Source organism: Chelon labrosus, assembly GCF_963514085.1.
Source record: "Chelon labrosus genome assembly, chromosome: 14".
Lineage (NCBI taxonomy): Eukaryota > Metazoa > Chordata > Actinopteri > Mugiliformes > Mugilidae > Chelon > Chelon labrosus.
In genome coordinates this window covers 2,977,589-3,002,560 of record NC_140347.1, presented here as the reverse complement: position 1 = coordinate 3,002,560, position 24,972 = coordinate 2,977,589, and the positions used below count along the sequence as shown (strand labels likewise).

Here is a 24,972-nt window from a genome sequence, read left to right as displayed (position 1 = left end):
TTCAGGGTTTGCAACAACATTAACAGCTAGGTAACCTACACTTCGTAGCTTTAACAAACAGCATAAAGACATTTTTTAGAGAACATATCCGAGTGAAAATGCACAGAACACACTCTCATCGACTGGGGGGTGAGATCGAAAGTAAGGTCCTTTCTTGCAGCCAACCAAGCAATCCGGCGTCTCCTCGTCAGGTCAGAGACTTGCTCTCCCTGATGCTGTGTCCATTTCGGTAACCTAAAAAACTGTATTCCATTGTTCCTATGTTTTCCATATGTATCGTGTGAGGTACTGGAGCAGTTTTTAACGCAGCAGTGAGTTCCAGGCATGGTAAAAAAGTGCGGAATTTCGAGAACCTCCTCTGCTACCGAGTTAACAACACACGTAAACAATCATGTTTTGCCGCTGGGATCCTGCCAACATGGCGGAGAGGGTGAGGATCCCGCGAGATACCCATATACAGTCAATGGAGATACTGCGATACCGAGGGGAGGGGCTCTGTACCATGACGACAACTCCTCACTCTCAATAGGACATCTGCTTTAAGTGACTGCTAACTTTAAATAACTGTCACAAACACTTGCGTCCAGTGCTGCTGCCACCTCTTGAGACACTCGCGTTGCACAAGTTGCATTCGGCTGTTTTACTTTTCTCTTCCTAGCGTGCAAATTAACTCCACACAGCTGACATGATAAGAGCACTAGGCCAGTGCCATAGAGAGAGAGAGTTGCAACACTCTTTGATGTCGCCGCTATGCCTGTCACGTGGTTCATGTAAACCCAGTTAGTTCCAAAACATGCGCTGGCTGTCATGTTCTTTAGAGGCTCTAACTTAACTTTTCCATATCATTCATCTGATGGTAGACGTCTCATGATATTCATTTGAGCATAACTAGGCTGTATTAGGCTATTGATTCCCGTGATTTTGCTTATAAATTCCGATTCAGCTATTAGCCTACCTTCGTGATAACGCAAAGAGGTCTGCCATGGCGGTCCGTTCAGAATTCGCCTAGAAGCTAGCTCACTTCTTCTGATGAGTGGCCCCCCCCCAGGACCACAACGCCAAACTCGCCAGTCCTAAAATTCCCGTCATTCCTAATTAAATAACCCTCGCTCAAATCACGAGTCAGGACAATGCCTTGACATACCCTGATCACGAGCTCATGGCATGGGATAGCAATCTATCAGCATCTCATCAAGCATCAGCAAGTAGCGCTGGGCATATTGTACACTAGCCAAGTGAACATGGAAAAGGAACAGTACAACAAATTAAGTACAGCCAACACGTCACATAATTAAAAGTTAGTATATCCCAAAATTAAATAAATAAAAGTTGCTATAAAGGTGGTAGCGATTCATTACTGAACAACCTTCACAGCAGGGGAAGTCGTGCTGGCTAATTAGCTAGCACGCAATGCTAGAAAATTGGTTGAAACAACCAAGATAAAATATAAATAATTACGCTGTGCATATACAAATGAAGACCAGTATAAGCATCGCAAAGGGCCTCTGATACAATATAGACAGTTGACAATTCAAAAGAGGTTGATATTTCAGCAACTTAGCTCTGGAACAACTCAATGCGCAGCAATGAGGTCGAACGCCCAAATGACAGTGTTTGGAACTAATCCGATTTTCAAATCCCGGAAGTAGGCGGTTAAAAGCGCCGCCATTTTTTACAACAGAGGTCTATGGGAGTGTCGCAACTCTCTCTCTCTATGGCACTGCACTAGGCTAATTCACTGTCACCACATTCTGTTTACACACGCTTGCAGCAGATGCTCTCTGTTTACGGCATGTCGCGCAAAGTTAAGTTGAGCATTTGGGCTTAGGTATCGGATCGGACGGGCTATAGTTATTTTTTTTCGATGTTCGATCCCGAAATTTTGACCAATATCGGGCCGATACCGATCCTAAGTATCAGATCGAGCCATCCCTAGTTTTAACAGAGGAAACTAAATGACAGATAAACTCTGGACTAAATCATGACAGTCTAATGAACAGAACTGAATAATGATTAATAGATCTGTGTTAATTCTGACCCTGGATCAGCAGACTGCTGTTCATCTTTGAAGTCGGGAGGTTTATCCTTAGACCAGTCACTCTTCATGGACACAGATGTGATTCCAGAGGGATCTGATCTTTGCTGATGGATCCTGTTAAAATATAATGAAGATTAATACACATTCTGAATTAATCCTTTCTGGATATTGTAATTGGAATCTTCAAACCTTAAATTCAAAGTCCTATCTCTGTCAGAGAAATAGATTTTTTCTTTTCTTACCTTGGGTCAGGAGACTGCTGTGCACGTTTGACATTAACTGGTGGACTCTTAGAATGGTTTCTCTTCCTGGACATTGACTTGACTCCAGAGGAATGTGGTCGCTGATGGATTCTGTTAAAAATAACTTCTGGATTAACACACCACACATACTGAATAAACTCTTCCTGGTTCCTTCAATTGGAATTTTAAACAGTAAAATGCAAAGTCCTATCTTTGTGATAGAATGTATTTGTTCTTTTCTTACGCTGGATCAGCTGACTTCTGTTCATGTTTGAAGTCAACAGGTTGACTCTTAGACTGGTCTCTCTCCATGGACACAGCTGGATACAGGAGAGTCTTATTTCTGCTGTTAGATCTTCCTACAAACACAAGACATAACATTTTAACAGTGACAAGTTCCTTCTAATCAGTTCAGAGTGAAACAGTAATCACATGGAGTCTTATGTAGAATCTAATACAAAGAATGAATTCTGGAACAGCTGAGACATTTCCAGATTTCTCTGGTAGGATTCTCACCTGTTGAACTCTCTTCAGGTCGACTTTCAGACACTTTCCACCTTCATGTGTTGAGAAGAAGCTGCTCATTCTCTCTCTCATCAGTCCTGGATTTGATCTGAGGACGTCGTCACATCCTCATAACTTCAGAGTCTGTAAACACATCAGAGTGTCTAACAATCACATGATGCATTTAAATAGTCACAGACCACTGAATGTTAAAACAAGAAGGTCAGACTGAGAGTATTCAGACAAAGAGTGATACTGTGGACGATGTCATGTAGATGCAAAAACAAAAACCAATACAAACTTACAACAATAAAAATAATAATATATTTTATTTTAATGACACCTTTCATGTACCCAAGGTCACCTAACAGAGAATAAAAACATATTAAAACAACAAACAGTGGACAGGGACAGTAGTGCTATGCAAGAAGCAGGGTCCAGTTATAGAGAGTAAGACAATTTGAACACGAGTTTTGAGTTGTGATTTGAATAGTGAGATGGAGTCTGACTGTCGTATGTGAGGGGGGAGGGAGTTCCAGAGTCCATGTGCTGAGCAACTGAAGGCGTGTACACCCATGGTGCTGAGGTACAAGAAACGAATTTACATGGAAAAACTTTTCAATGAGTCCAAAACCACAATTTAGAAATAGAATAACAGCCTGAGAGCTGATCAATAATCTGGTATATCTTAATGTTAACTCAATAATGATCAATTTTGATCATTTGATCAGTGATCAGACAGGCGCTAAAATGGTGCTGGGACACACAATAGACTTAGACTTAGACAAACTTTATTCATCCACAAGGGAAATTGCTTAGTCACAGTAGCTTAGTTGTACATACAAACACTCTTAAGAACCTCAGATAAAAGAAGATTAAATAAAATAGAAATAACTAAAATAAAATCTAGTAAAATAAAATAAAAATAGTATAAGCAAAAATGTACAAATTAGCATATTAGCATATGTACAAGAAATAGATTCGGAAGAATATATATTATATATACAGGATAAGGTGTAAGGTGCAATAGTGTCCATTACCATGACTAACATGGAGTTATCTGTTACAGAAAGGTGAGTTGTTGTAGAGCTGGACTGAGAATGGTATGATTCAAGGATTCAAGGATTCTTTATTAGTGATGCAGTGCCTGCAATGCAAACTATTGACCCCCTCATAGCAAAGCTATAGGGGTCAATAGTTTGCAGTGCGAAGCACTGCAAACTATTGTTCTTCACTACGTTTTTTCTTCTTATTATTAGTGATGCAGTGCTACGCAATGCAAACTATTGACCCCCTCATAGCAAAGCTATGGGGGTCAATAGTTTGCAGTGCGAAGCACTGCAAACTATTGTTCTTCACTACGTTTTTCTTCTTATTATTATTAGTGACTCGAGGCTACGCACGAGACACGACTCCCCATATAGCTCTAAGCTATATGGGGAGTCGTGTCTCGTGGCGAAGCCACGAGACACTATTGTTCTTCTGCGTGTTTCTTCTATATTATTCATCTTCCGTACCTTTTTTCGATTTCAAACTCGCCCCGCAATTTTGGGGCGACACCGACAAAAATTACATCAAAACGTGCGCCTTTATCGGGATCGGTGTGCTATTACTTTTATAAGGAATCCATGAATTTTTCGCGAATTTATTCGCGAAAAACTGCGAAAATCGTCCCATTGAAATGAATGGGAAACTGCGAAAAAACGAGAAAACTGACACTTTTGAGGGGCATTTTCAAAAGCTAACTCCTCCCGCAAAATTTCACCTACAGACTCTATTTAAACTTTAAAATGTAGGTAAATTTGTCCTCTATAAAAGTTCTATTCAGATTTTTGATATCTTTTATACTTTTCGATCAGTCACTCGTCAATCATTGTGATCAATCATGTGAAATTTCTGAGTTTATAATGGGTGTGTATTGCGTGGAATGTTCGGCCTAGAGTGGGGGACCTCACAGGCTAGAGTGAGACAGGCTGTCTGAAATTCACTGAAATTTTTCTCTTTCCACGCTGCTCCTGGGCACATCTTACATCATAGACATTAGATTTTTTCCACTTTTGTAGAGGAACTTGTCCTGATTCATACAATGTGCTCGTCTAAGACGAGACATTTTCTGAATTTGAATGGCGTGCCCCAGAGTGAGGAGTGTCCCGCTCCAACTGCCAATAAACTCCCATTCAAAATATGAAGCTGATTTTCGAGGAAAGCTGAATCCACCCTCTTCTTATACTCGCCACAGTTTCCACAATATTTACTCCAGAGACACCAAAATTACATCAGTGTGTTCGGGAACTTCTCCTGCCAATCACTGTCTGTTTTTTTTTTCTGATGTGAGCTTTGGTTTTGCCTCAGTGAGCCCAAATGCGAGGACTGTCAGAGGGCAAAAAATCAAAATTTCTTCCTTCTCCTCCCCTGTGTCTGTGAGTAGTCATGGCAACCAGCAGAGTCACCATGGCAGCCTCAGGCCAGGGCCACAGCTGCAGCCATTTTTGTAGTCCTTGGCAGTTAATTTCAGTTTATTTAAGTAAATAACAAAGAAAGAGACAGAGAGAGGGTAAAAGACAGACAGGCAGTAACAGAGAGGTAAAGCAAGACATTTTTTGAGGTGACTGTCACTCTGCTTGCTCTGTGTGTACATCTGAGCTGAATGTTTTCTATTGATGCGGGTCAATCACGTGACCTTTTTGTTGTGGCCGCCATCTTTAGGACCATAGCGCCACTCAGCGGCGGGAGAAATGGCTAGCGTTAACGTTCAAGAAACGGGCTCTGCTAACGTTACTCAGATGATGTCGCATCTCTCTGACACAGAAAAGCAACGATATTAAAAAAAAATTGATATTTTAGGTTTTGACCCGTATGTACTTCCGAATCAACTACTGACACCGCTGAAATCTGCCGTTAACTTGCCAAACATATCTTTTGGCGACATTTACATTTATCTGATCCACAACCCCTCCCCATACTCCGGCGAGTCCCTCAAGGCATACAAGAGCACGGAAGCCTTCATGTATTTCAAAGCAGGATGGGTGACAGATCCACGAGTTTATCATCTGGACATGAGGGAACTTTTCTTATTTACAGGAAAGGTAAGATATATGTTTACTTAAAGGGGAACTCCGGCGCAAAATGAACCTGGGGTTAATAACACATGTGTACCGAGTTCGACCGTTCTCTGGTATTTGTTTTCATGCATTTGTTTTGTTAGTCATATTTTACCAGTTTTCTTGCGAACCGCTATTTAGCGTATAACGCTAGCCTTCGGGGCACACCGACACATAAAAAGAAATCGCTATTTCTATACCAGTAACAAGGCTCACAATATCACCACACTTACACGGTAGCATAACTAGGGTCTCTACATGTAAACCGAAGCATTGAGAACTTTGCAAGTATACAGGTAGTTTATTAAAAAAGGAATACAGTACCGTTCGCGTCCGGCTCGCATATCCAAGCGGGCGCCATCTTGGGGAAACTGAACTCTCTTCGTTCAGTGCTCTCAGTGCTTTCTTCCGGCAACAGACAGTTCAGATCCCCAAGATGGCGCCCGCTTGGATAAGCGAGCCGGACGCGAACGGTACTGTATTCCTTTTTTAATAAACTACCTGTATACTTGCAAAGTTCTCAGTGCTTCGGTTTACATGTAGAGACCCTAGTTATGCTACCGTGTAAGTGTGGTGATATTGTGAGCCTTGTTAGTGGTATAGAAATAGCGATTTCTTTTCATGTGTCGGTGTGCCCCGAAGGCTAGCGTTGTACGCTAATTAGCGGTTTGAAGAAAACTGGTCACATTTGACTAACAAAACAAATGCATGAAAACAAATACCAGAGAACGGTCGAACTCGGCACACATGTGTTATTAACCCCAGGTTCATTTTGCGCCGGAGTTCCCCTTTAAGTTTACTACGCTACTAACTTGCTAGGTGGTGGTGCTACTGAGTGCTACAGAGCTGGTAGCCTCCTAGGTCAATGCTAGGATAATAATGGCATCTCGTTTTTTTAACTGACCTTAAATTTGTTAGCGAAAACATAGTAAAGTAAATTTAATTTAGAAAGCACCTTTACAAACAGCATAAGCTGACCAAAGTGCTGTACAGTGAACGACTAAACACAGCCTAAGCTAAGCAACACATACATACAGAGAATAAGCAGAAGTACAGGGTTAAAGAAAAAAAAATGCCAGGGAGTAGAGGTGGGTTTTTATCCTGGCTAACCACTTATGTCTTCTTTCAGCGTTTTTAGGAATGTTATAAAACGTATGTCCCGTTTTTTTTTTTGACTTGCTGTTATCACAGCCCACAGCACAGCAGATAGAAGGCATTTTCTGTTTACTTCCTGTCACTGGCGGTCCCTGGGCGGTCCTAAAGATGGCGCCGGTATTATACAGTGACGTAACAAGATATCCACGTATTGTGTGTGTGCGTGACTGTGCTAATCTCTAGCCTTAGCCTAGTTTAGTGCGTCAGCGCCGCGCGTTAGCGTGGCAAATGGTAATGCCAACATTAGTAATGGTAATGCTAACATCTTTTTCCTTTTCTTTTTTTAATAACCCCGGCAGCAGCCCTCGAGTCACTCTCAAAATTTCCTGCGGGAATTTTCTAGTTAGTGATGCAGTGCTACGCAATGCAAACTATTGACCCTCATAGCAAAGCTATGGGAGTCAATAGTTTGCAGTGCGAAGCACTGCAAACTATTGTTCTTCACTACGTTTTTTCTTCTTATTAGTGATGCAGTGCTACGCAATGCAAACTATTGACCCTCATAGCAAAGCTATGGGAGTCAATAGTTTGCAGTGCGAAGCACTGCAAACTATTGTTCTTCACTACGTTTTTCTTCTTATTATTATTAAACTTTTTCCTACGGCCGATTTTCGAAACCTTTCAACTCAAATACCGTTCGTCGCACACAGACACAAAATACATCAAAACGTGCGTCTCGATCGGACTCGGTGTGCTTCTATACAGTTCTTTCAAACAAGATTTGTTCGCGACGTGGTCGCGAAAAAACCGCGATCAATTTCCCATTGAAATGAATGGAGAAGCCCGAAAAAAGCGGCAACATTCCAAAATTTACAGCTTGGCTTTGTCCAGCGATTACTCGGCCATGCTTTGTAGTAGAAACTTGCTTGGAAGTTTGTACGAGGCACGGGAAGTGTAGCTTTCTCTTCCTGAAAACGGCGTTTCGATACCTTTTACGGTTTGGTCAGGGTCGCAGTTTACGTTTGGTGAAATCTGGGGAAAAAAATTAAAAATCCCTCCCTCTGACGCTCACTAACTTCAGAGTTTCGGTGATATTCTGAAAAAAAAAGGTTCAATCTCACGTGGTGGCCACAGTTTTTGAGGTACAGAGATAAAAAATATGTAAAAACGTAGGGATTTTTGTTGGCTTTCAGATGGTGTGGGTTTTATTTGTGTGGGACGTACGGTTTGGGCTGCAGGCTCCTCCGAGCGAGGAGTGCGCCGACCAGTTTTCGAATTTTTCCCCATGTGTGTGTATGTGGAAAGCGAGAGCGATTTTTCGACGATTTTTCACGTCGCATACTTTTTTTCTAAAACGACTACGGCCACAATTTTCGCAGTAGGCGCGTGGGAACAACACTAAATTGTAGAAAACCCTCGGCTGACGCTCACGATGTGTTCGTTTTCCCGATAGGACTTGTAGTTTTTGATTTATGAGCATTTGTTCGGAGGGCAAATCCTAGTTTGCACTTTCCCTCTGACTCAGGCAGAGGTGAGAGAGAGAAGGAGACTTCAGCGTCAGTTGACCCTGGTAGCCATGACAACCAGACCCCAACCAGCTTACACACGCAGCAGGAGGGGACGAGAGGCGGGAAAAGAGCTCTCAGTGGAAAACAGTATCTGCCAAAACATTAAAACCCCCCAAACCATTACTGCAGTACTGTAGGGGGCCAGAACCTGACATTCTGACCTTTTCCTTTATTTTAAACACAAATTATATCTGGCTGCTTTGCTGAAACTCCTGACACAACATCCCTGACCCGTTTCCTTCATCTTATTAGGTCAGTGAATAGCTCAACTGGTAACAGACGCTAACTACTAGCCGCCCAGTGATTTAGCCGACGACTAGCCTTCCAGCATAGCTCATGTATGTTAGCAAGCTAGCGGAGCTAACGGAGCTAGCTAGCCGCTAGCTAACCGCCGCGGACTCAACCGCGGAGTTAGCCTCGAGCTAACCGCGAGCTAGCCTCGAGCTAACCGCGAGCTAACCGGGATTTAACCGCTAGCTAACCGGGATTTAACCGCGGACCCGCGGGAGTTAAACACGAATTAGCCGCGGCAGTTAGCCGTGAGCTAACGCGGAGGCTAGTGGGGTTAGCCGCCGGCTAATTCGCCGCGTTGCTAGTGGGTGCTTATCACAGTAATAATGTTGAAGTTTTACAATTTAAAGGGAAGATATTTTTAAATGAAACTGTGTCAAACTGAAAAATATATTATTCCACCACATAAAGTAGGAAACATTTATGGCTTGCAACAACATTAATGACAGTATATATCTATATAATTGGAGTAATTTAATATAATATGATGTTTTTAATTAAATAAATAATGAGCTGTTGAACACTCATAAGAGTTATATTAAGTATGTTACATAACATTATTTGACATGTCTATTTGTCTGCCTATAGTTTTCCTCCAGCTGATCCAGACAGACTGCAGTGACGTCCAACATGAGACAAAGAGCTGGACTCGCAGGACAATTTGAAGGTCTTCACTTCATCGCTGATTCCTTGTTACAGCCTGGATGTGTTAAGTTTAATATTATTGTTTTTCTAACTGTAAAACTGTGCCGTAAACTGTTAAACTATTGCTCAGGTAGGAGTGATGAGTTTTATTGTTAAAATTATTATGATTAAAGATCAATTGTTACGATTTGCTCGTTCTTTGTCTGGGGATCCTAGTGAGATCCCTCCCACTCTCTTCCTTATTTGATGCTGGCTTTCAGGTGGAGCTGGGAGGGGTCTGCTGCCTGTACCTGCCCTTCAGTTTGTAGAAGGGCGTAAAGGACGACCCTTCTCAGTGTCTCTCTCTCTCAGCCAGGCCTACTGCATCCTCCTCATCCTGTTTGGTTTGTTGTACCCTGCATGACATCAAACTCACACCCATCCAGTCAGAAGGAACCAGGCCTTAAATGACTATTTGAGTTGTGCTTTTTGTTATAGCTGCTGCTCATGGTAGTAAAGACATGCTACTTAGTAAAGACATTCGCGACGTAAGTCGCGAATACTTTCATACCTGTCTTGACCTGACCATTACTTTTTGTAGTCAAACATGAAATTATTTGCAACGTAAGTCGCAAATATTTTCACCAGGATTATATTATGACTATATGAACAGGTGATCATTAAAGCATCATAGCATCTTAGTATAATTGCATTGTAGCATCTTAGCATCGTAGCAACATAGTATCTTAGCTTTGTAGCATCTTAGTATCTTAGCATCATAGCATTGTAGCATCTTGGCATAGTAGCATCATCATAGCATCGTAGCATCGTACTATCACAGCAATATAGCATGGTATCGCAGACTGCTGTGGCCACTGCATCACTCTCGCGATTTCCCGCAGGGGAATTGTCTAGTTAGTGATGCAGTGCTACGCAATGCAAACTATTGACCCCCTCATAGCAAAGCTATGGGGGCCAATAGTTTGCAGTGCGAAGCACTGCAAACTATTGTTCTTCACTACGTTTTTTCTTTTTATTATTATTATTATTAAACTTTTTCCTACGCATTTTCGAAACTTTTCAACTCAAATACCGTTCGTCGCACACAGGTCAAAATACATCAAAACGTGCGTCTCGATCGGACTCGGTGTGCTTCTATACAGTTCTTTCAAACACGATTTTTTCGCGACGTAGTCGCGAAAAAACTGCGACAAATTTCCCAATTGAAATGAATGGAGAAGCCCGAAAAAAAAAAAAATTCAACAGACATTTTCAACAATGAACTGCTCTGGCATACTTTAACCGAGAGACTTCATTTAAACTGTTCATATAGTCATAATATAATCCTGGTGGGGGTGTGACGATCCGTCCCACTCTCTTCCTTATTTGATGCTGGCTTTCAGGTGGAGCTGGGAGGGGTCTGCTGCCTGTACCTGCCCTTCAGTTTGTAGAAGGCGAAGCATAAAGGACGACCCTTCTCAGTGTCTCTCTCTCTCAGCCAGGCCTACTGCATCCTCCTCATCCTGTTTGGTTTGTTGTACCCTGCATGACATCAAACTCACACCCATCCAGTCAGTAGGAACCAGGCCTTAAATGACTATTTGAGTTGTGCTTTTTGTTATAGCTGCTGCTCATGGTAGTAAAGACATGCTACTTAGTAAAGACATTCGCGACGTAAGTCGCGAATACTTTCATACCTGTCTTGACGTGACCATTACTTTTTGTAGTCAAACATGAAATTATTTGCGACGTAAATCGCAAATAATTTCACCAGGATTATATTATGACTATATGAACAGGTGATCATTAAAGCATCATAGCATGGTAGCATCATTAAAGCATCTTAGCATCATAGCATTGTAGCATCATTAAAGCATCTTAGCATTGTAGTATCTTAGCATCATAGCATCTTAGTATAAGGAAAACACACACTTTATGACAACTACAGATGTTTAACATGTGTCTGCTTTGTTATTAGCTTGTTGCTTACATTTACTTATAACATTTGAAAGACATTTCAATTTTTTTGCATTGTCTTTGATAGGATTAAAGGGTTCCTGTGCTTCGACAGCTGAGAGTGATCATCGTTGATTCATCGCCCTCAACCATCACAGAGCAGTATCGCCACCTCACCCACACACATACATTCACCACACCTTCATCTACACAGATTTAATTTAAGTATAACATATTACATTAATTTGTCTTAGATTAGATTATTTTACATTAGGTAGTTAGAGTTTAGGTAAAGGTTAGGGTTTAGGTTAGTTTGATAGGTTTGATAGCCTGTTAAGCTTTGAAAAGTATTTTGTCTTGTTTTTTTTTTCTGTCTATTTTTTGTCAGCAGGATGCCTAGGAAGTCCAGACGTTCCATGGCGGTGAAGCAGCGCTGGAGGAGGCTCGACCTGGAGGAGCTGAGGTCCACCCCTTCCCCCCTGGAGGTATTTACACAGTAGATAAGCTTCTGTGCCACAATGACATCTGTCTGCGTGAAAATGGCTCTAGAAATGTTACATCTATTGTTTTCTCCTTAACTGCTGAGTTCTGTATGTGTTTGGTCTTAATGTTTCATCAGACGTCCCCCCCGGCCGGAGAGGAGCCTTCCCACCGACCCTGCTCTCAAGCTCGTCCCCCCGTTCGTGCTCGTGAGTATCTCTCAATGATCAATAAATTAATTAATTCATTCAGCATTGTAGCATCTTGGCATAGTAGCATCATCGTAGCATCGTAGCATCGTACTATCACAGCAATATAGCATGGTATCGCAGACTGCTGCGGCCACTGCATCACTCTCGCGATTTCCCGCAGGGGAATTGTCTAGTTATTATTAAACTTTTTCCTACGGCCGATTTTCGAAACCTTTCAACTCAAATACCGTTCGTCGCACACAGACACAAAATACATCAAAACGTGCGTCTCGATCGGACTCGGTGTGCTTCTATACAGTTCTTTCAAACAAGATTTTTTCGCGACGTAGTCGCGAAAAAATCGCGATCAATTTCCCATTGAAATGAATGGAGAAGCCCGAAAAAAGCGGCAACATTCCAAAATTTACAGCTTGGCTTTGTCGAGCGATTACTCGGCCATGCTTTGTAGTAGAAACTTGCTTGGAAGTTTGTACGAGGCACGGGAAGTGTAGCTTTCTCTTCCTGAAAACGGCGTTTCGATACCTTTTACGGTTTGGTCAGGGTCGCAGTTTACGTTTGGTGAAATTTGGGGAAAAAAATTAAAAATCCCTCCCTCTGAGCCTCACTCTAACTTCAGAGTTTCGGTGATATTCTGAAAAAAAAAGGTTCAATCTCATGTGGTGGCCACAGTTTTTGAGGTACAGAGATAAAAAATACATAAAAACGTAGGGATTTTTGTTGGCTTTAAGATGGTGTTGGTTTGATTTGTGTGGGACGTACGGTTTGGACTGGAGGCTCCTCTGAGCGAGGAGTGCGGCGACCAGTTTTCGAATTTTTCCCCATGTGTGTGTATGTGGAAAGCGAGAGCGATTTTTCGACGATTTTTCACGTCGCATACTTTTTTCCTAAAACGACTACGGCCACAATTTTCGCAGTAGGCGCGTGGGAACAACACTAAATTGTAGAAAACCCTCGGCTGACGCTCACGATGTGTTCGTTTTCCCGATAGGACTTGTAGTTTTTGATTTATGAGCATTTGTTCGGAGGGCAAATCCTAGTTTGCACTTTCCCTCTGACTCAGGCAGAGGTGAGAGGGAGAAGGCGAAGGAGCAGCAGTTGACCCTGGTAGCCATGACAACCAGACCCGAGGCGGGAAAACAGTTCTCAGTGGATAACAGTATCTGCCAAAACATTAAAACCCCCCAAACCATTACTGCAGTACTGTAGGGGGCCAGAACCTGACATTATGACCCCCCCACTCCAACCCCCCCACCCCCCTCCCACTATAGCATTACAGACACAGACTGCCAAAACATAATGACCCCTCAACCCATTACAGGACTATAGTAGGGAGCCAGAATCTGACACTATGACCCCCCCCCTCCACTCCATTTAAGCATTACAGACACAGACTGCCAAAACATTATGACCCCCTCAACCCATTACAGGACTATAGTAGGGAGCCAGAACCTGACACTATGACCCCCCCACTCCAACCCCCCCACCTCCCCTCCCACTATACCATTACAGACACAGACTGACAAAACATTAGGGACTCTCAGACTGTTACAATGGGGAGACAGAACACTCCATGACCCCCCCCCCCCCCCCTCCCTCCTTCCCTCTCTCTCTCCCTCCCTCCTCTGTTGGTGCTATCACTTTATTAGGTAAGTAAATTTCTAGAATTATTTATATGTTAAGTGTTTGTGCCCAACATAGCTGAACTGTTAATAGAAGTTAACTACTCGCCGCCCAATGTTTTAGCCTTAGGCTAGCCTTCCAGCATAGCTCATGTATGTTAGCGAGCTAGCGGAGCTAGCAGCTACCTAACCGCCGCGGACTAAATCGCGGAGTTAGCCTCGAGCTAACCGCGAGCTAGCCTCGAGCTAACCGCGAGCTAGCCTCGAGCTAACCGCAAGCTAACCGGGATTTAACCGCAAGCTAACCGGGATTTAACCACGAGCTAACCGGGACTTAACCGCGAGCTAACCGGGATTTAACTGCGGACCCGCGGGACTTAACCGCGAGTTAGCCGCGGGAGTTAGCCGCGAGCTAACGCGGAGGCTAGTGGGGTTAGCCACTAAAACTGTGTCAAACTGAAAAATATATTATTCCATCACATAAAGTAGGAAACGTTTATGGCTTGTAACAACATTAATGACAGTATATATATATAATTGGAGTAATTTAATATAATATGATGTTTTTAATTAAATAAATAATGAGCTGTTGAACACTCATAAGAGTTATATTCAGTATGTTACATAACATTATTTGACATGTCTATTTGTCTGCCTATAGTTTTCCTCCAGCTGATCCAGACAGACTGCAGTGACGTCCAACATGAGACAAAGAGCTGGACTAACAGGACAGTTTGAAGGTCTTCACTTCATCGCTGATTCCTTGTTACAGCCTGGATGTGTTAAGTTTAATATTGATGTTTTTCTAACTGTAAGACTGTGCCGTAAACTGTTAAACTATTGCTCAGGTAGGAGTAATGAGTTTTATTGTTAAAATTATTATGATTAACGATCAATTGTTACGATTTGCTCGTTCTTTGTCTGGGGATCCTAGTGAGATCCCTCCCACTCTCTTCCTTATTTGATGCTGGCTTTCAGGTGGAGCTGGGAGGGGTCTGCTGCCTGTACCTGCCCTTCAGTTTGTAGAAGGCGAAGCATAAAGGACGACCCTTCTCAGTGTCTCTCTCTCTCAGCCAGGCCTACTGCATCCTCCTCATCCTGTTTGGTTTGTTGTACCCTGCATGACATCAAACTCACACCCATCCAGTCAGAAGGAACCAGGCCTTAAATGACTATTTGAGTTGTGCTTTTTGTTATAGCTGCTGCTCATGGTAGTAAAGACATGCTACTTAGTAAAGACATTCGCGACGTAAGTCGCGAATACTTTCATACCTGTCTTGACCTGACCATTACTTTTTGTAGTCAAACATGAAATTATTTGCAACGTAAGTCGCAAATATTTTCACCAGGATTATATTATGACTATATGAACAGGTGATCATTAAAGCATCATAGCATCTTAGTATAATTGCATTGTAGCATCTTAGCATCGTAGCAACATAGTATCTTAGCTTTGTAGCATCTTAGTATCATAGCATCTTAGTATCTTAGCATCATAGCATTGTAGTAGCATCTTGGCATAGTAGCATCATCATAGCATCGTAGCATCGTACTATCGCAGCAATATAGCATGGTATCGCAGACTGCTGCGGCCACTGCATCACTCTCGCGATTTCCCGCAGGGGAATTGTCTAGTTATTATTAAACTTTTTCCTACGCATTTTCGAAACCTTTCAACTCAAATACCGTTCGTCGCACACAGACACAAAATACATCAAAACGTGCGTCTCGATCGGACTCGGTGTGCTTCTATACAGTTCTTTCAAACAAGATTTTTTCGCGACGTAGTCGCGAAAAAACTGCGACAAATTTCCCAATTGAAATGAATGGAGAAGCCCGAAAAAAAATATATTTCAACAGACATTTTCAACAATGAACTGCTCTGGCATACTTTAACCGAGAGACTTCATTTAAACTTTAAAACGTAGGTACTCTTGCCTTCTCTTCAGAGATTCACTTCACTTGTCGACAACTTTTACCGTTTTTAAACTATGAAGCCTCAGAGTTGTGTAGGTTTTTACTCAAATTTCAGGGTTTATAATGGGTGTGTATTGCGCGGAATGTTTGTGCTAGAGTGGATGACATCATCAGCTAGAGTGAGGAGGGGAGAAGAAAGTTAGTCAAAAAACTGCAGAGAAACTGCTCCTGTGGCCACAAATTTCACACGACAGACATAATTTATACATAGAAACGTAGGAAAATGTGTCTTCTCACTCAAATTCGTCTGCTAAAGCTGTAAGTCTTATAGTTTTGGCGTCAGACACAAAGATGCGCCAGCAACACCCACCCACAGCTCCATAGACTGCCATGTTAAAAAGGCAGGGAAATTTCTGGAGGAAAGCAGACGTAACCTTTCTTTGAATCGCTTTGAATAGGTCACATTTCTTCATTTTACCCACAAATTAAATATCTAGACGTTCAGGAAAGCCTCAAGATGCCCAAAGTTAAGTCGGTTCAATGATTGGAAATACGGTTTGGCCACAAGTCCTTCCTGTTTGAGGCGATTTTTCAGCATTTTCTCTCTTTCTCTCCCCGTCTTCCAACTGACATTCTAACAGGAGCAGTTGACCCTGGTAGCCATGACAACCAGACCCCAACCAGCTTACACACGTTCACACACGCAGCTGCTGGGGACGAGAGGCGGGAAAAGAGCTCTCAGTGGAAAACATGATCTGCCAAAACATTAAAACCCCCCAAACCATCCATGTCTCCCTTGGTGCTTTCACACAGCTGCTGGGCCTCTTAGCTATAGCTCTTCTCATTGACTGAATGACAACTTCATGTTTGACCTTTTCCTTTATTTTAAACACAAATTATATCTGGCTGCTTTGCTGAAACTCCTGACACAACATCCCTGGCCCGTTTCCTTCATCTTATTAGGTCAGTGAATAGCTTAACTGCTAACAGACGCTAACGACTAGCCGCCCAGTGATTTAGCCGACGACTAGCCTTCCAGCATAGCGCATGTATGTTAGCAAGCTAGCGGAGCTAACGGAGCTAGCTAGCCGCTAGCTAACCGCCGCGGACTCAACCGCGGAGTTAGCCTCGAGCTAACCGCGAGCTAGCCTCGAGCTAACCGGGATTTAACCGCTAGCTAACCGGGATTTAACCGCGGACCCGCGGGAGTTAAACACGAATTAGCCGCGGCAGTTAGCCGTGAGCTAACGCGGGGGCTAGTGGGGTTAGCCGCCGGCTAATTCGCCGCCTTGCTAGCGGGTGCTTATCACAGTAATAATGTTGAAGTTTTACAATTTAAAGGGAAGATATTTTTAAATTAAACTGTGTCAAACTGAAAAATATATTATTCCACCACATAAAGTAGGAAACATTTATGGCTTGCAACAACATTAATGACAGTATATATATAGTTGGAGTAATTTAATATATGATGTTTTTAATTAAATAAATAATGAGCTGTTGAACACTCATAAGAGTTATATTAAGTATGTTACATAACATTATTTGACATGTCTATTTGTCTGCCTATAGTTTTCCTCCAGCTGATCCAGACAGACTGCAGTGACGTCCAACATGAGACAAAGAGCTGGACTCGCAGGACAATTTGAAGGTCTTCACTTCATCGCTGATTCCTTGTTACAGCCTGGATGTGTTAAGTTTAATATTATTGTTTTTCTAACTGTAAAACTGTGCCGTAAACTGTTAAACTATTGCTCAGGTAGGAGTAATGAGTTTTATTGTTAAAATTATTATGATTAACGATCAATTGTTACGATTTGCTCGTTCTTTGTCTGGGGATCCTAGTGAGATCCCTCCCACTCTCTTCCTTATTTGATGCTGGCTTTCAGGTGGAGCTGGGAGGGCTCTGCTGCCTGTACCTGCCCTTCAGTTTGTAGAAGGCGAAGCATAAAGGACGACCCTTCTCAGTGTCTCTCTCTCTCAGCCAGGCCTACTGCATCCTCCTCATCCTGTTTGGTTTGTTGTACCCTGCATGACATCAAACTCACACCCATCCAGTCAGAAGGAACCAGGCCTTAAATGACTATTTGAGTTGTGCTTTTTGTTATAGCTGCTGCTCATGGTAGTAAAGACATGCTACTTAGTAAAGACATTCGCGACGTAAGTCGCGAATACTTTCATACCTGTCTTGACCTGACCATTACTTTTTGTAGTCAAACATGAAATTATTTGCAACGTAAGTCGCAAATATTTTCACCAGGATTATATTATGACTATATGAACAGGTGATCATTAAAGCATCATAGCATCTTAGTATAATTGCATTGTAGCATCTTAGCATCGTAGCAACATAGTATCTTAGCTTTGTAGCATCTTAGTATCATAGCATCTTAGTATCTTAGCATCATAGCATTGTAGTAGCATCTTGGCATAGTAGCATCATCATAGCATCGTAGCATCGTACTATCACAGCAATATAGCATGGTATCGCAGACTGCTGCGGCCACTGCATCACTCTCGCGATTTCCCGCAGGGGAATTGTCTAGTTATTATTAAACTTTTTCCTACGCATTTTCGAAACCTTTCAACTCAAATACCGTTCGTCGCACACAGACACAAAATACATCAAAACGTGCGTCTCGATCGGACTCGGTGTGCTTCTATACAGTTCTTCCAAACAAGATTTTTTCGCGACGTAGTCGCGAAAAAACTGCGACAAATTTCCCAATTGAAATGAATGGAGAAGCCCGAAAAAAATAAAAATTCAACAGACATTTTCAACAATGAACTGCTCTGGCATACTTTAACCGAGAGACTTCATTTAAACTTTAAAACGTAGGTACTCTTGCCTTCTCTTCAGAGATTCACTTCACTTGTCGACAACTTTTACCGTTTTTAAACTATGAAGCCTCAGAGTTGTGTAGGTTTTTACTCAAATTTCAGGGTTTATAATGGGTGTGTATTGCGCGGAATGTTTGTGCTAGAGTGGATGACATCATCAGCTAGAGTGAGGAGGGGAGAAGAAAGTTAGTCAAAAAACTGCAGAGAAACTGCTCCTGTGGCCACAAATTTCACACGACAGACATAATTTATACATAGAAACGTAGGAAAATGTGTCTTCTCACTCAAATTCGTCTGCTAAAGCTGTAAGTCTTATAGTTTTGGCGTCAGACACAAAGATGCGCCAGCAACACCCACCCACAGCTCCATAGACTGCCATGTTAAAAAGGCAGGGAAATTTCTGGAGGAAAGCAGACGTAACCTTTCTTTGAATCGCTTTGAATAGGTCACATTTCTTCATTTTACCCACAAATTAAATATCTAGACGTTCAGGAAAGCCTCAAGATGCCCAAAGTTAAGTCGGTTCAATGATTGGAAATACGGTTTGGCCACAAGTCCTTCCTGTTTGAGGCGATTTTTCAGCATTTTCTCTCTTTCTCTCCCCGTCTTCCAACTGACATTCTAACAGGAGCAGTTGACCCTGGTAGCCATGACAACCAGACCCCAACCAGCTTACACACGTTCACACACGCAGCTGCTGGGGACGAGAGGCGGGAAAAGAGCTCTCAGTGGAAAACATGATCTGCCAAAACATTAAAACCCCCCAAACCATCCATGTCTCCCTTGGTGCTTTCACACAGCTGCTGGGCCTCTTAGCTATAGCTCTTCTCATTGACTGAATGACAACTTCATGTTTGACCTTTTCCTTTATTTTAAACACAAATTATATCTGGCTGCTTTGCTGAAACTCCTGACACAACATCCCTGGCCCGTTTCCTTCATCTTATTAGGTCAGTGAATAGCTTAACTGCTAACAGACGCTAACGACTAGCCGCCCAGTGATTTAGCCGACGACTAGCCTTCCAGCATAGCGCATGTATGTTAGCAAGCTAGCGGAGCTAACGGAGCTAGCTAGCCGCTAGCTAACCGCCGCGGACTCAACCGCGGAGTTAGCCTCGAGCTAACCGCGAGCTAGCCTCGAGCTAACCGGGATTTAACCGCTAGCTAACCGGGATTTAACCGCGGACCCGCGGGAGTTAAACACGAATTAGCCGCGGCAGTTAGCCGTGAGCTAACGCGGGGGCTAGTGGGGTTAGCCGCCGGCTAATTCGCCGCCTTGCTAGCGGGTGCTTATCACAGTAATAATGTTGAAGTTTTACAATTTAAAGGGAAGATATTTTTAAATTAAACTGTGTCAAACTGAAAAATATATTATTCCACCACATAAAGTAGGAAACATTTATGGCTTGCAACAACATTAATGACAGTATATATATAGTTGGAGTAATTTAATATATGATGTTTTTAATTAAATAAATAATGAGCTGTTGAACACTCATAAGAGTTATATTAAGTATGTTACATAACATTATTTGACATGTCTATTTGTCTGCCTATAGTTTTCCTCCAGCTGATCCAGACAGACTGCAGTGACGTCCAACATGAGACAAAGAGCTGGACTCGCAGGACAATTTGAAGGTCTTCACTTCATCGCTGATTCCTTGTTACAGCCTGGATGTGTTAAGTTTAATATTATTGTTTTTCTAACTGTAAAACTGTGCCGTAAACTGTTAAACTATTGCTCAGGTAGGAGTAATGAGTTTTATTGTTAAAATTATTATGATTAACGATCAATTGTTACGATTTGCTCGTTCTTTGTCTGGGGATCCTAGTGAGATCCCTCCCACTCTCTTCCTTATTTGATGCTGGCTTTCAGGTGGAGCTGGGAGGGCTCTGCTGCCTGTACCTGCCCTTCAGTTTGTAGAAGGCGAAGCATAAAGGACGACCCTTCTCAGTGTCTCTCTCTCTCAGCCAGGCCTACTGCATCCTCCTCATCCTGTTTGGTTTGTTGTACCCTGCATGACATCAAACTCACACCCATCCAGTCAGAAGGAACCAGGCCTTAAATGACTATTTGAGTTGTGCTTTTTGTTATAGCTGCTGCTCATGGTAGTAAAGACATGCTACTTAGTAAAGACATTCGCGACGTAAGTCGCGAATACTTTCATACCTGTCTTGACCTGACCATTACTTTTTGTAGTCAAACATGAAATTATTTGCAACGTAAGTCGCAAATATTTTCACCAGGATTATATTATGACTATATGAACAGGTGATCATTAAAGCATCATAGCATCTTAGTATAATTGCATTGTAGCATCTTAGCATCGTAGCAACATAGTATCTTAGCTTTGTAGCATCTTAGTATCATAGCATCTTAGTATCTTAGCATCATAGCATTGTAGTAGCATCTTGGCATAGTAGCATCATCATAGCATCGTAGCATCGTACTATCACAGCAATATAGCATGGTATCGCAGACTGCTGCGGCCACTGCATCACTCTCGCGATTTCCCGCAGGGGAATTGTCTAGTTATTATTAAACTTTTTCCTACGCATTTTCGAAACCTTTCAACTCAAATACCGTTCGTCGCACACAGACACAAAATACATCAAAACGTGCGTCTCGATCGGACTCGGTGTGCTTCTATACAGTTCTTCCAAACAAGATTTTTTCGCGACGTAGTCGCGAAAAAACTGCGACAAATTTCCCAATTGAAATGAATGGAGAAGCCCGAAAAAAATAAAAATTCAACAGACATTTTCAACAATGAACTGCTCTGGCATACTTTAACCGAGAGACTTCATTTAAACTTTAAAACGTAGGTACTCTTGCCTTCTCTTCAGAGATTCACTTCACTTGTCGACAACTTTTACCGTTTTTAAACTATGAAGCCTCAGAGTTGTGTAGGTTTTTACTCAAATTTCAGGGTTTATAATGGGTGTGTATTGCGCGGAATGTTTGTGCTAGAGTGGATGACATCATCAGCTAGAGTGAGGAGGGGAGAAGAAAGTTAGTCAAAAAACTGCACAGAAACTGCTCCCGTGGCCACAAATTTCACACGACAGACATAATTTATACATAGAAACGTAGGAAAATGTGTCTTCTCACTCAAATTCGTCTGCTAAAGCTGTAAGTCTTATAGTTTTGGCGTCAGACACAAAGATGCGCCAGCAACACCCACCCACAGCTCCATAGACTGCCATGTTAAAAAGGCAGGGAAATTTCTGGAGGAAAGCAGACGTAAACTTTCTTTGAATCGCTTAGAATAGGTCACATTTCGTCATTTTACCCACAAACTGCATATGTAGACGTTCAGGAAAGCCTCAAGATGCCCAAAGTTAAGTCGGTTCAATGATTGGAAATACGGTTTGGCCACAAGTCCTTCCTGTTCGAGGCGATTTTTCAGCATTTTCTCTCTCTCTCCCCGTCTTCCAACTGACATTCTAACAGGAGCAGTTGACCCTGGTAGCCATGACAACCAGACCCCAACCAGCTTACACACGTTCACACACGCAGCTGCAGGGGACGAGAGGCGGGAAAAGAGCTCTCAGTGGAAAACATGATCTGCCAAAACATTAAAACCCCCCAAACCATCCCTGTCTGCCATGGTGCTTTCACACAGCTGCTGGGCCTCTTAGCTATAGCTCTTGTCATTGACTGAATGACAACTTCATGTTTGACCTTTTCCTTTATTTTAAACACAAATTATATCTGGCTGCTTTGCTGAAACTCCTGACACAACATCCCGGACCCGTTTCCTTCATCTTATTAGGTCAGTGAATAGCTCAACTGCTAACAGACGCTAACGACTAGCCGCCCAGTGATTTAGCCGACGACTAGCCTTCCAGCATAGCTCATGTATGTTAGCAAGCTAGCGGAGCTAACGGAGCTAGCTAGCCGCTACCTTAACGCCGCGGACTCAACCGCGGAGTTAGCCTCGAGCTAACCGCTAGCTAACCGGGATTTAACCGCGGACCCGCGGGAGTTAAACACGAATTAGCCGCGGCAGTTAGCCGTGAGCTAACGCGGAGGCTAGTGGGGTTAGCCGCCGGCTAATTCGCCGCCTTGCTAGCGGGTGCTTATCACAGTAATAATGTTGAAGTTTTACAATTTAAAGGGAAGATATTTTTAAATGAAACTGTGTCAAACTGAAAAATATATTATTCCACCACATAAAGTAGGACACATTTATGGCTTGCAACAACATTAATGACAGTATATATATATATATATATATATATAATTGGAGTAATTTAATATAATATGATGTTTTTAATTAAATAAATAATGAGCTGTTGAACACTCATAAGAGTTATATTAAGTATGTTACATAACATTATTTGACATGTCTATTTGTCTGCCTATAGTTTTCCTCCAGCTGATCCAGACAGACTGCAGTGACGTCCAACATGAGACGAAGAGCTGGACTCGCAGGACAATTTGAAGGTCTTCACTTCATCGCTGATTCCTTGTTACAGCCTGGATGTGTTAAGTTTAATATTGATGTTTTTCTAACTGTAAGACTGTGCCGTAAACTGTTAAACTATTGCTCAGGTAGGAGTAATGAGTTTTATTGTTAAAATTATTATGATTAACGATCAATTGTTACGATTTGCTCGTTCTTTGTCTGGGGATCCTAGTGAGATCCCTCCCACTCTCTTCCTTATTTGATGCTGGCTTTCAGGTGGAGCTGGGAGGGGTCTGCTGCCTGTACCTGCCCTTCAGTTTGTAGAAGGGCGTAAAGGACGACCCTTCTCAGTGTCTCTCTCTCTCAGCCAGGCCTACTGCATCCTCCTCATCCTGTTTGGTTTGTTGTACCCTGCATGACATCAAACTCACACCCATCCAGTCAGAAGGAACCAGGCCTTAAATGACTATTTGAGTTGTGCTTTTTGTTATAGCTGCTGCTCATGGTAGTAAAGACATGCTACTTAGTAAAGACATTCGCGACGTAAGTCGCGAATACTTTCATACCTGTCTTGACCTGACCATTACTTTTTGTAGTCAAACATGAAATTATTTGCAACGTAAGTCGCAAATATTTTCACCAGGATTATATTATGACTATATGAACAGGTGATCATTAAAGCATCATAGCATCTTAGTATAATTGCATTGTAGCATCTTAGCATCGTAGCAACATAGTATCTTAGCTTTGTAGCATCTTAGTATCATAGCATCTTAGTATCTTAGCATCATAGCATTGTAGCATCTTGGCATAGTAGCATCATCATAGCATCGTAGCATCGTACTATCACAGCAATATAGCGTGGTATCGCAGACTGCTGCGGACACTGCATCACTCTCGCGATTTCCCGCAGGGGAATTGTCTAGTTAGTGATGCAGTGCCTGCAATGCAAACTATTGTTCTTCACTACGTTTTTTCTTTTTATTAAACTTTTTCCTACGTGATTTTCGAAACCTTTCAACTCAAATACCGTTCGTCGCACACAGACACAAAATACATCAAAACGTGCGTCTCGATCGGACTCGGTGTGCTTCTATACAGTTTCGCGACGTAGTCGCGAAAAAACCGCGATCAATTTCCCATTGAAATGAATGGAGAAGCCCGAAAAAAGCGGCAACATTCCAAAATTTACAGCTTGGCTTTGTCCAGCGATTACTCGGCCATGCTTTGTAGTAGAAACTTGCTTGGAAGTTTGTACGAGGCACGGGAAGTGTAGCTTTCTCTTCCTGAAAACGGCGTTTCGATACCTTTTACGGTTTGGTCAGGGTCGCAGTTTACGTTTGGTGAAATCTGGGGAAAAAAATTAAAAATCCCTCCCTCTTATGCTCACTCTAACTTCAGAGTTTCGGTGATATTCTGAAAAAAAAAGGTTCGATCTCATGTGGTGGCCACAGTTTTTGAGGTACAGAGATAAAAAATACATAAAAACGTAGGGATTTTTGTTGGCTTTAAGATGGTGTTGGTTTGATTTGTGTGGGACGTACGGTTTGGACTGGAGGCACCTCTGAGCGAGGAGTGCGGCGACAGCTTTTCGAATTTTTCCCCATGTGTGTGTATGTGGAAATCGAGAGGGATTTCTCGACGATTTTCGTGTCGCATACTTTCTTTCCAAAACGACTACGGCCACAATTTTGGCAGTACGCGCGTGGCAACAACACTAAATTGTAGAAAACCCTTGGCTGACGCTCACGATGTGTTTGTTTTCTCGATAGCACTTGTAGTTTTTGAGATACAAGCATTTGTTCGGAGGGCAAATCCTTGTCTGCACTTTCCCTCTGACTCAGGCAGAGGTGAGAGGGAGAAGGAGAAGGAGCAGCAGTTGACCCTGGTAGCCATGACAACCAGACCCGAGGCGGGAAAACAGTTCTCAGTGGATAACAGTATCTGCCAAAACATTAAAACCCCCCAAACCATTACTGCAGTACTGTAGGGGGCCAGAACCTGACATTATGACCCCCCCACTCCAACCCCCCCACCCCCCTCCCACTATAGCATTACAGACACAGACTGCC

General features: G+C 42.5%; 2 protein-coding genes across 3 annotated transcripts in view; both read right to left on the bottom strand.

Annotated features, from left to right (window-relative positions):
• LOC311498919 (uncharacterized protein) overlaps positions 1–24,972 on the bottom strand; it is a 227,553-nt gene that overhangs the window by 10,381 nt on the left and 192,200 nt on the right. The window lies entirely within an intron of this gene.
• Positions 2,039–24,972, bottom strand: part of LOC311498943 (uncharacterized protein) — a 34,956-nt gene continuing 12,022 nt past the window's right edge. Inside the window, exons 2-5 of one of the 2 annotated variants that reach the window (XR_014699433.1) lie at positions 2,797–2,928; positions 2,525–2,635; positions 2,281–2,391; positions 2,039–2,152 (exon numbers count right to left, since the gene is read on the bottom strand). Coding sequence is in view for 1 of the 2 variants with exons in the window: in XM_084559742.1 (XP_084415868.1) it covers positions 2,103–2,152; positions 2,281–2,391; positions 2,525–2,639; positions 2,797–2,877 (357 nt within the window). In the remaining variant the exon portion in view is untranslated. Of the gene's footprint in view, positions 2,153–2,280; positions 2,392–2,524; positions 2,640–2,796; positions 2,929–24,972 lie in introns of both variants that reach the window. The other variant, XM_084559742.1, reaches the window with a different exon arrangement.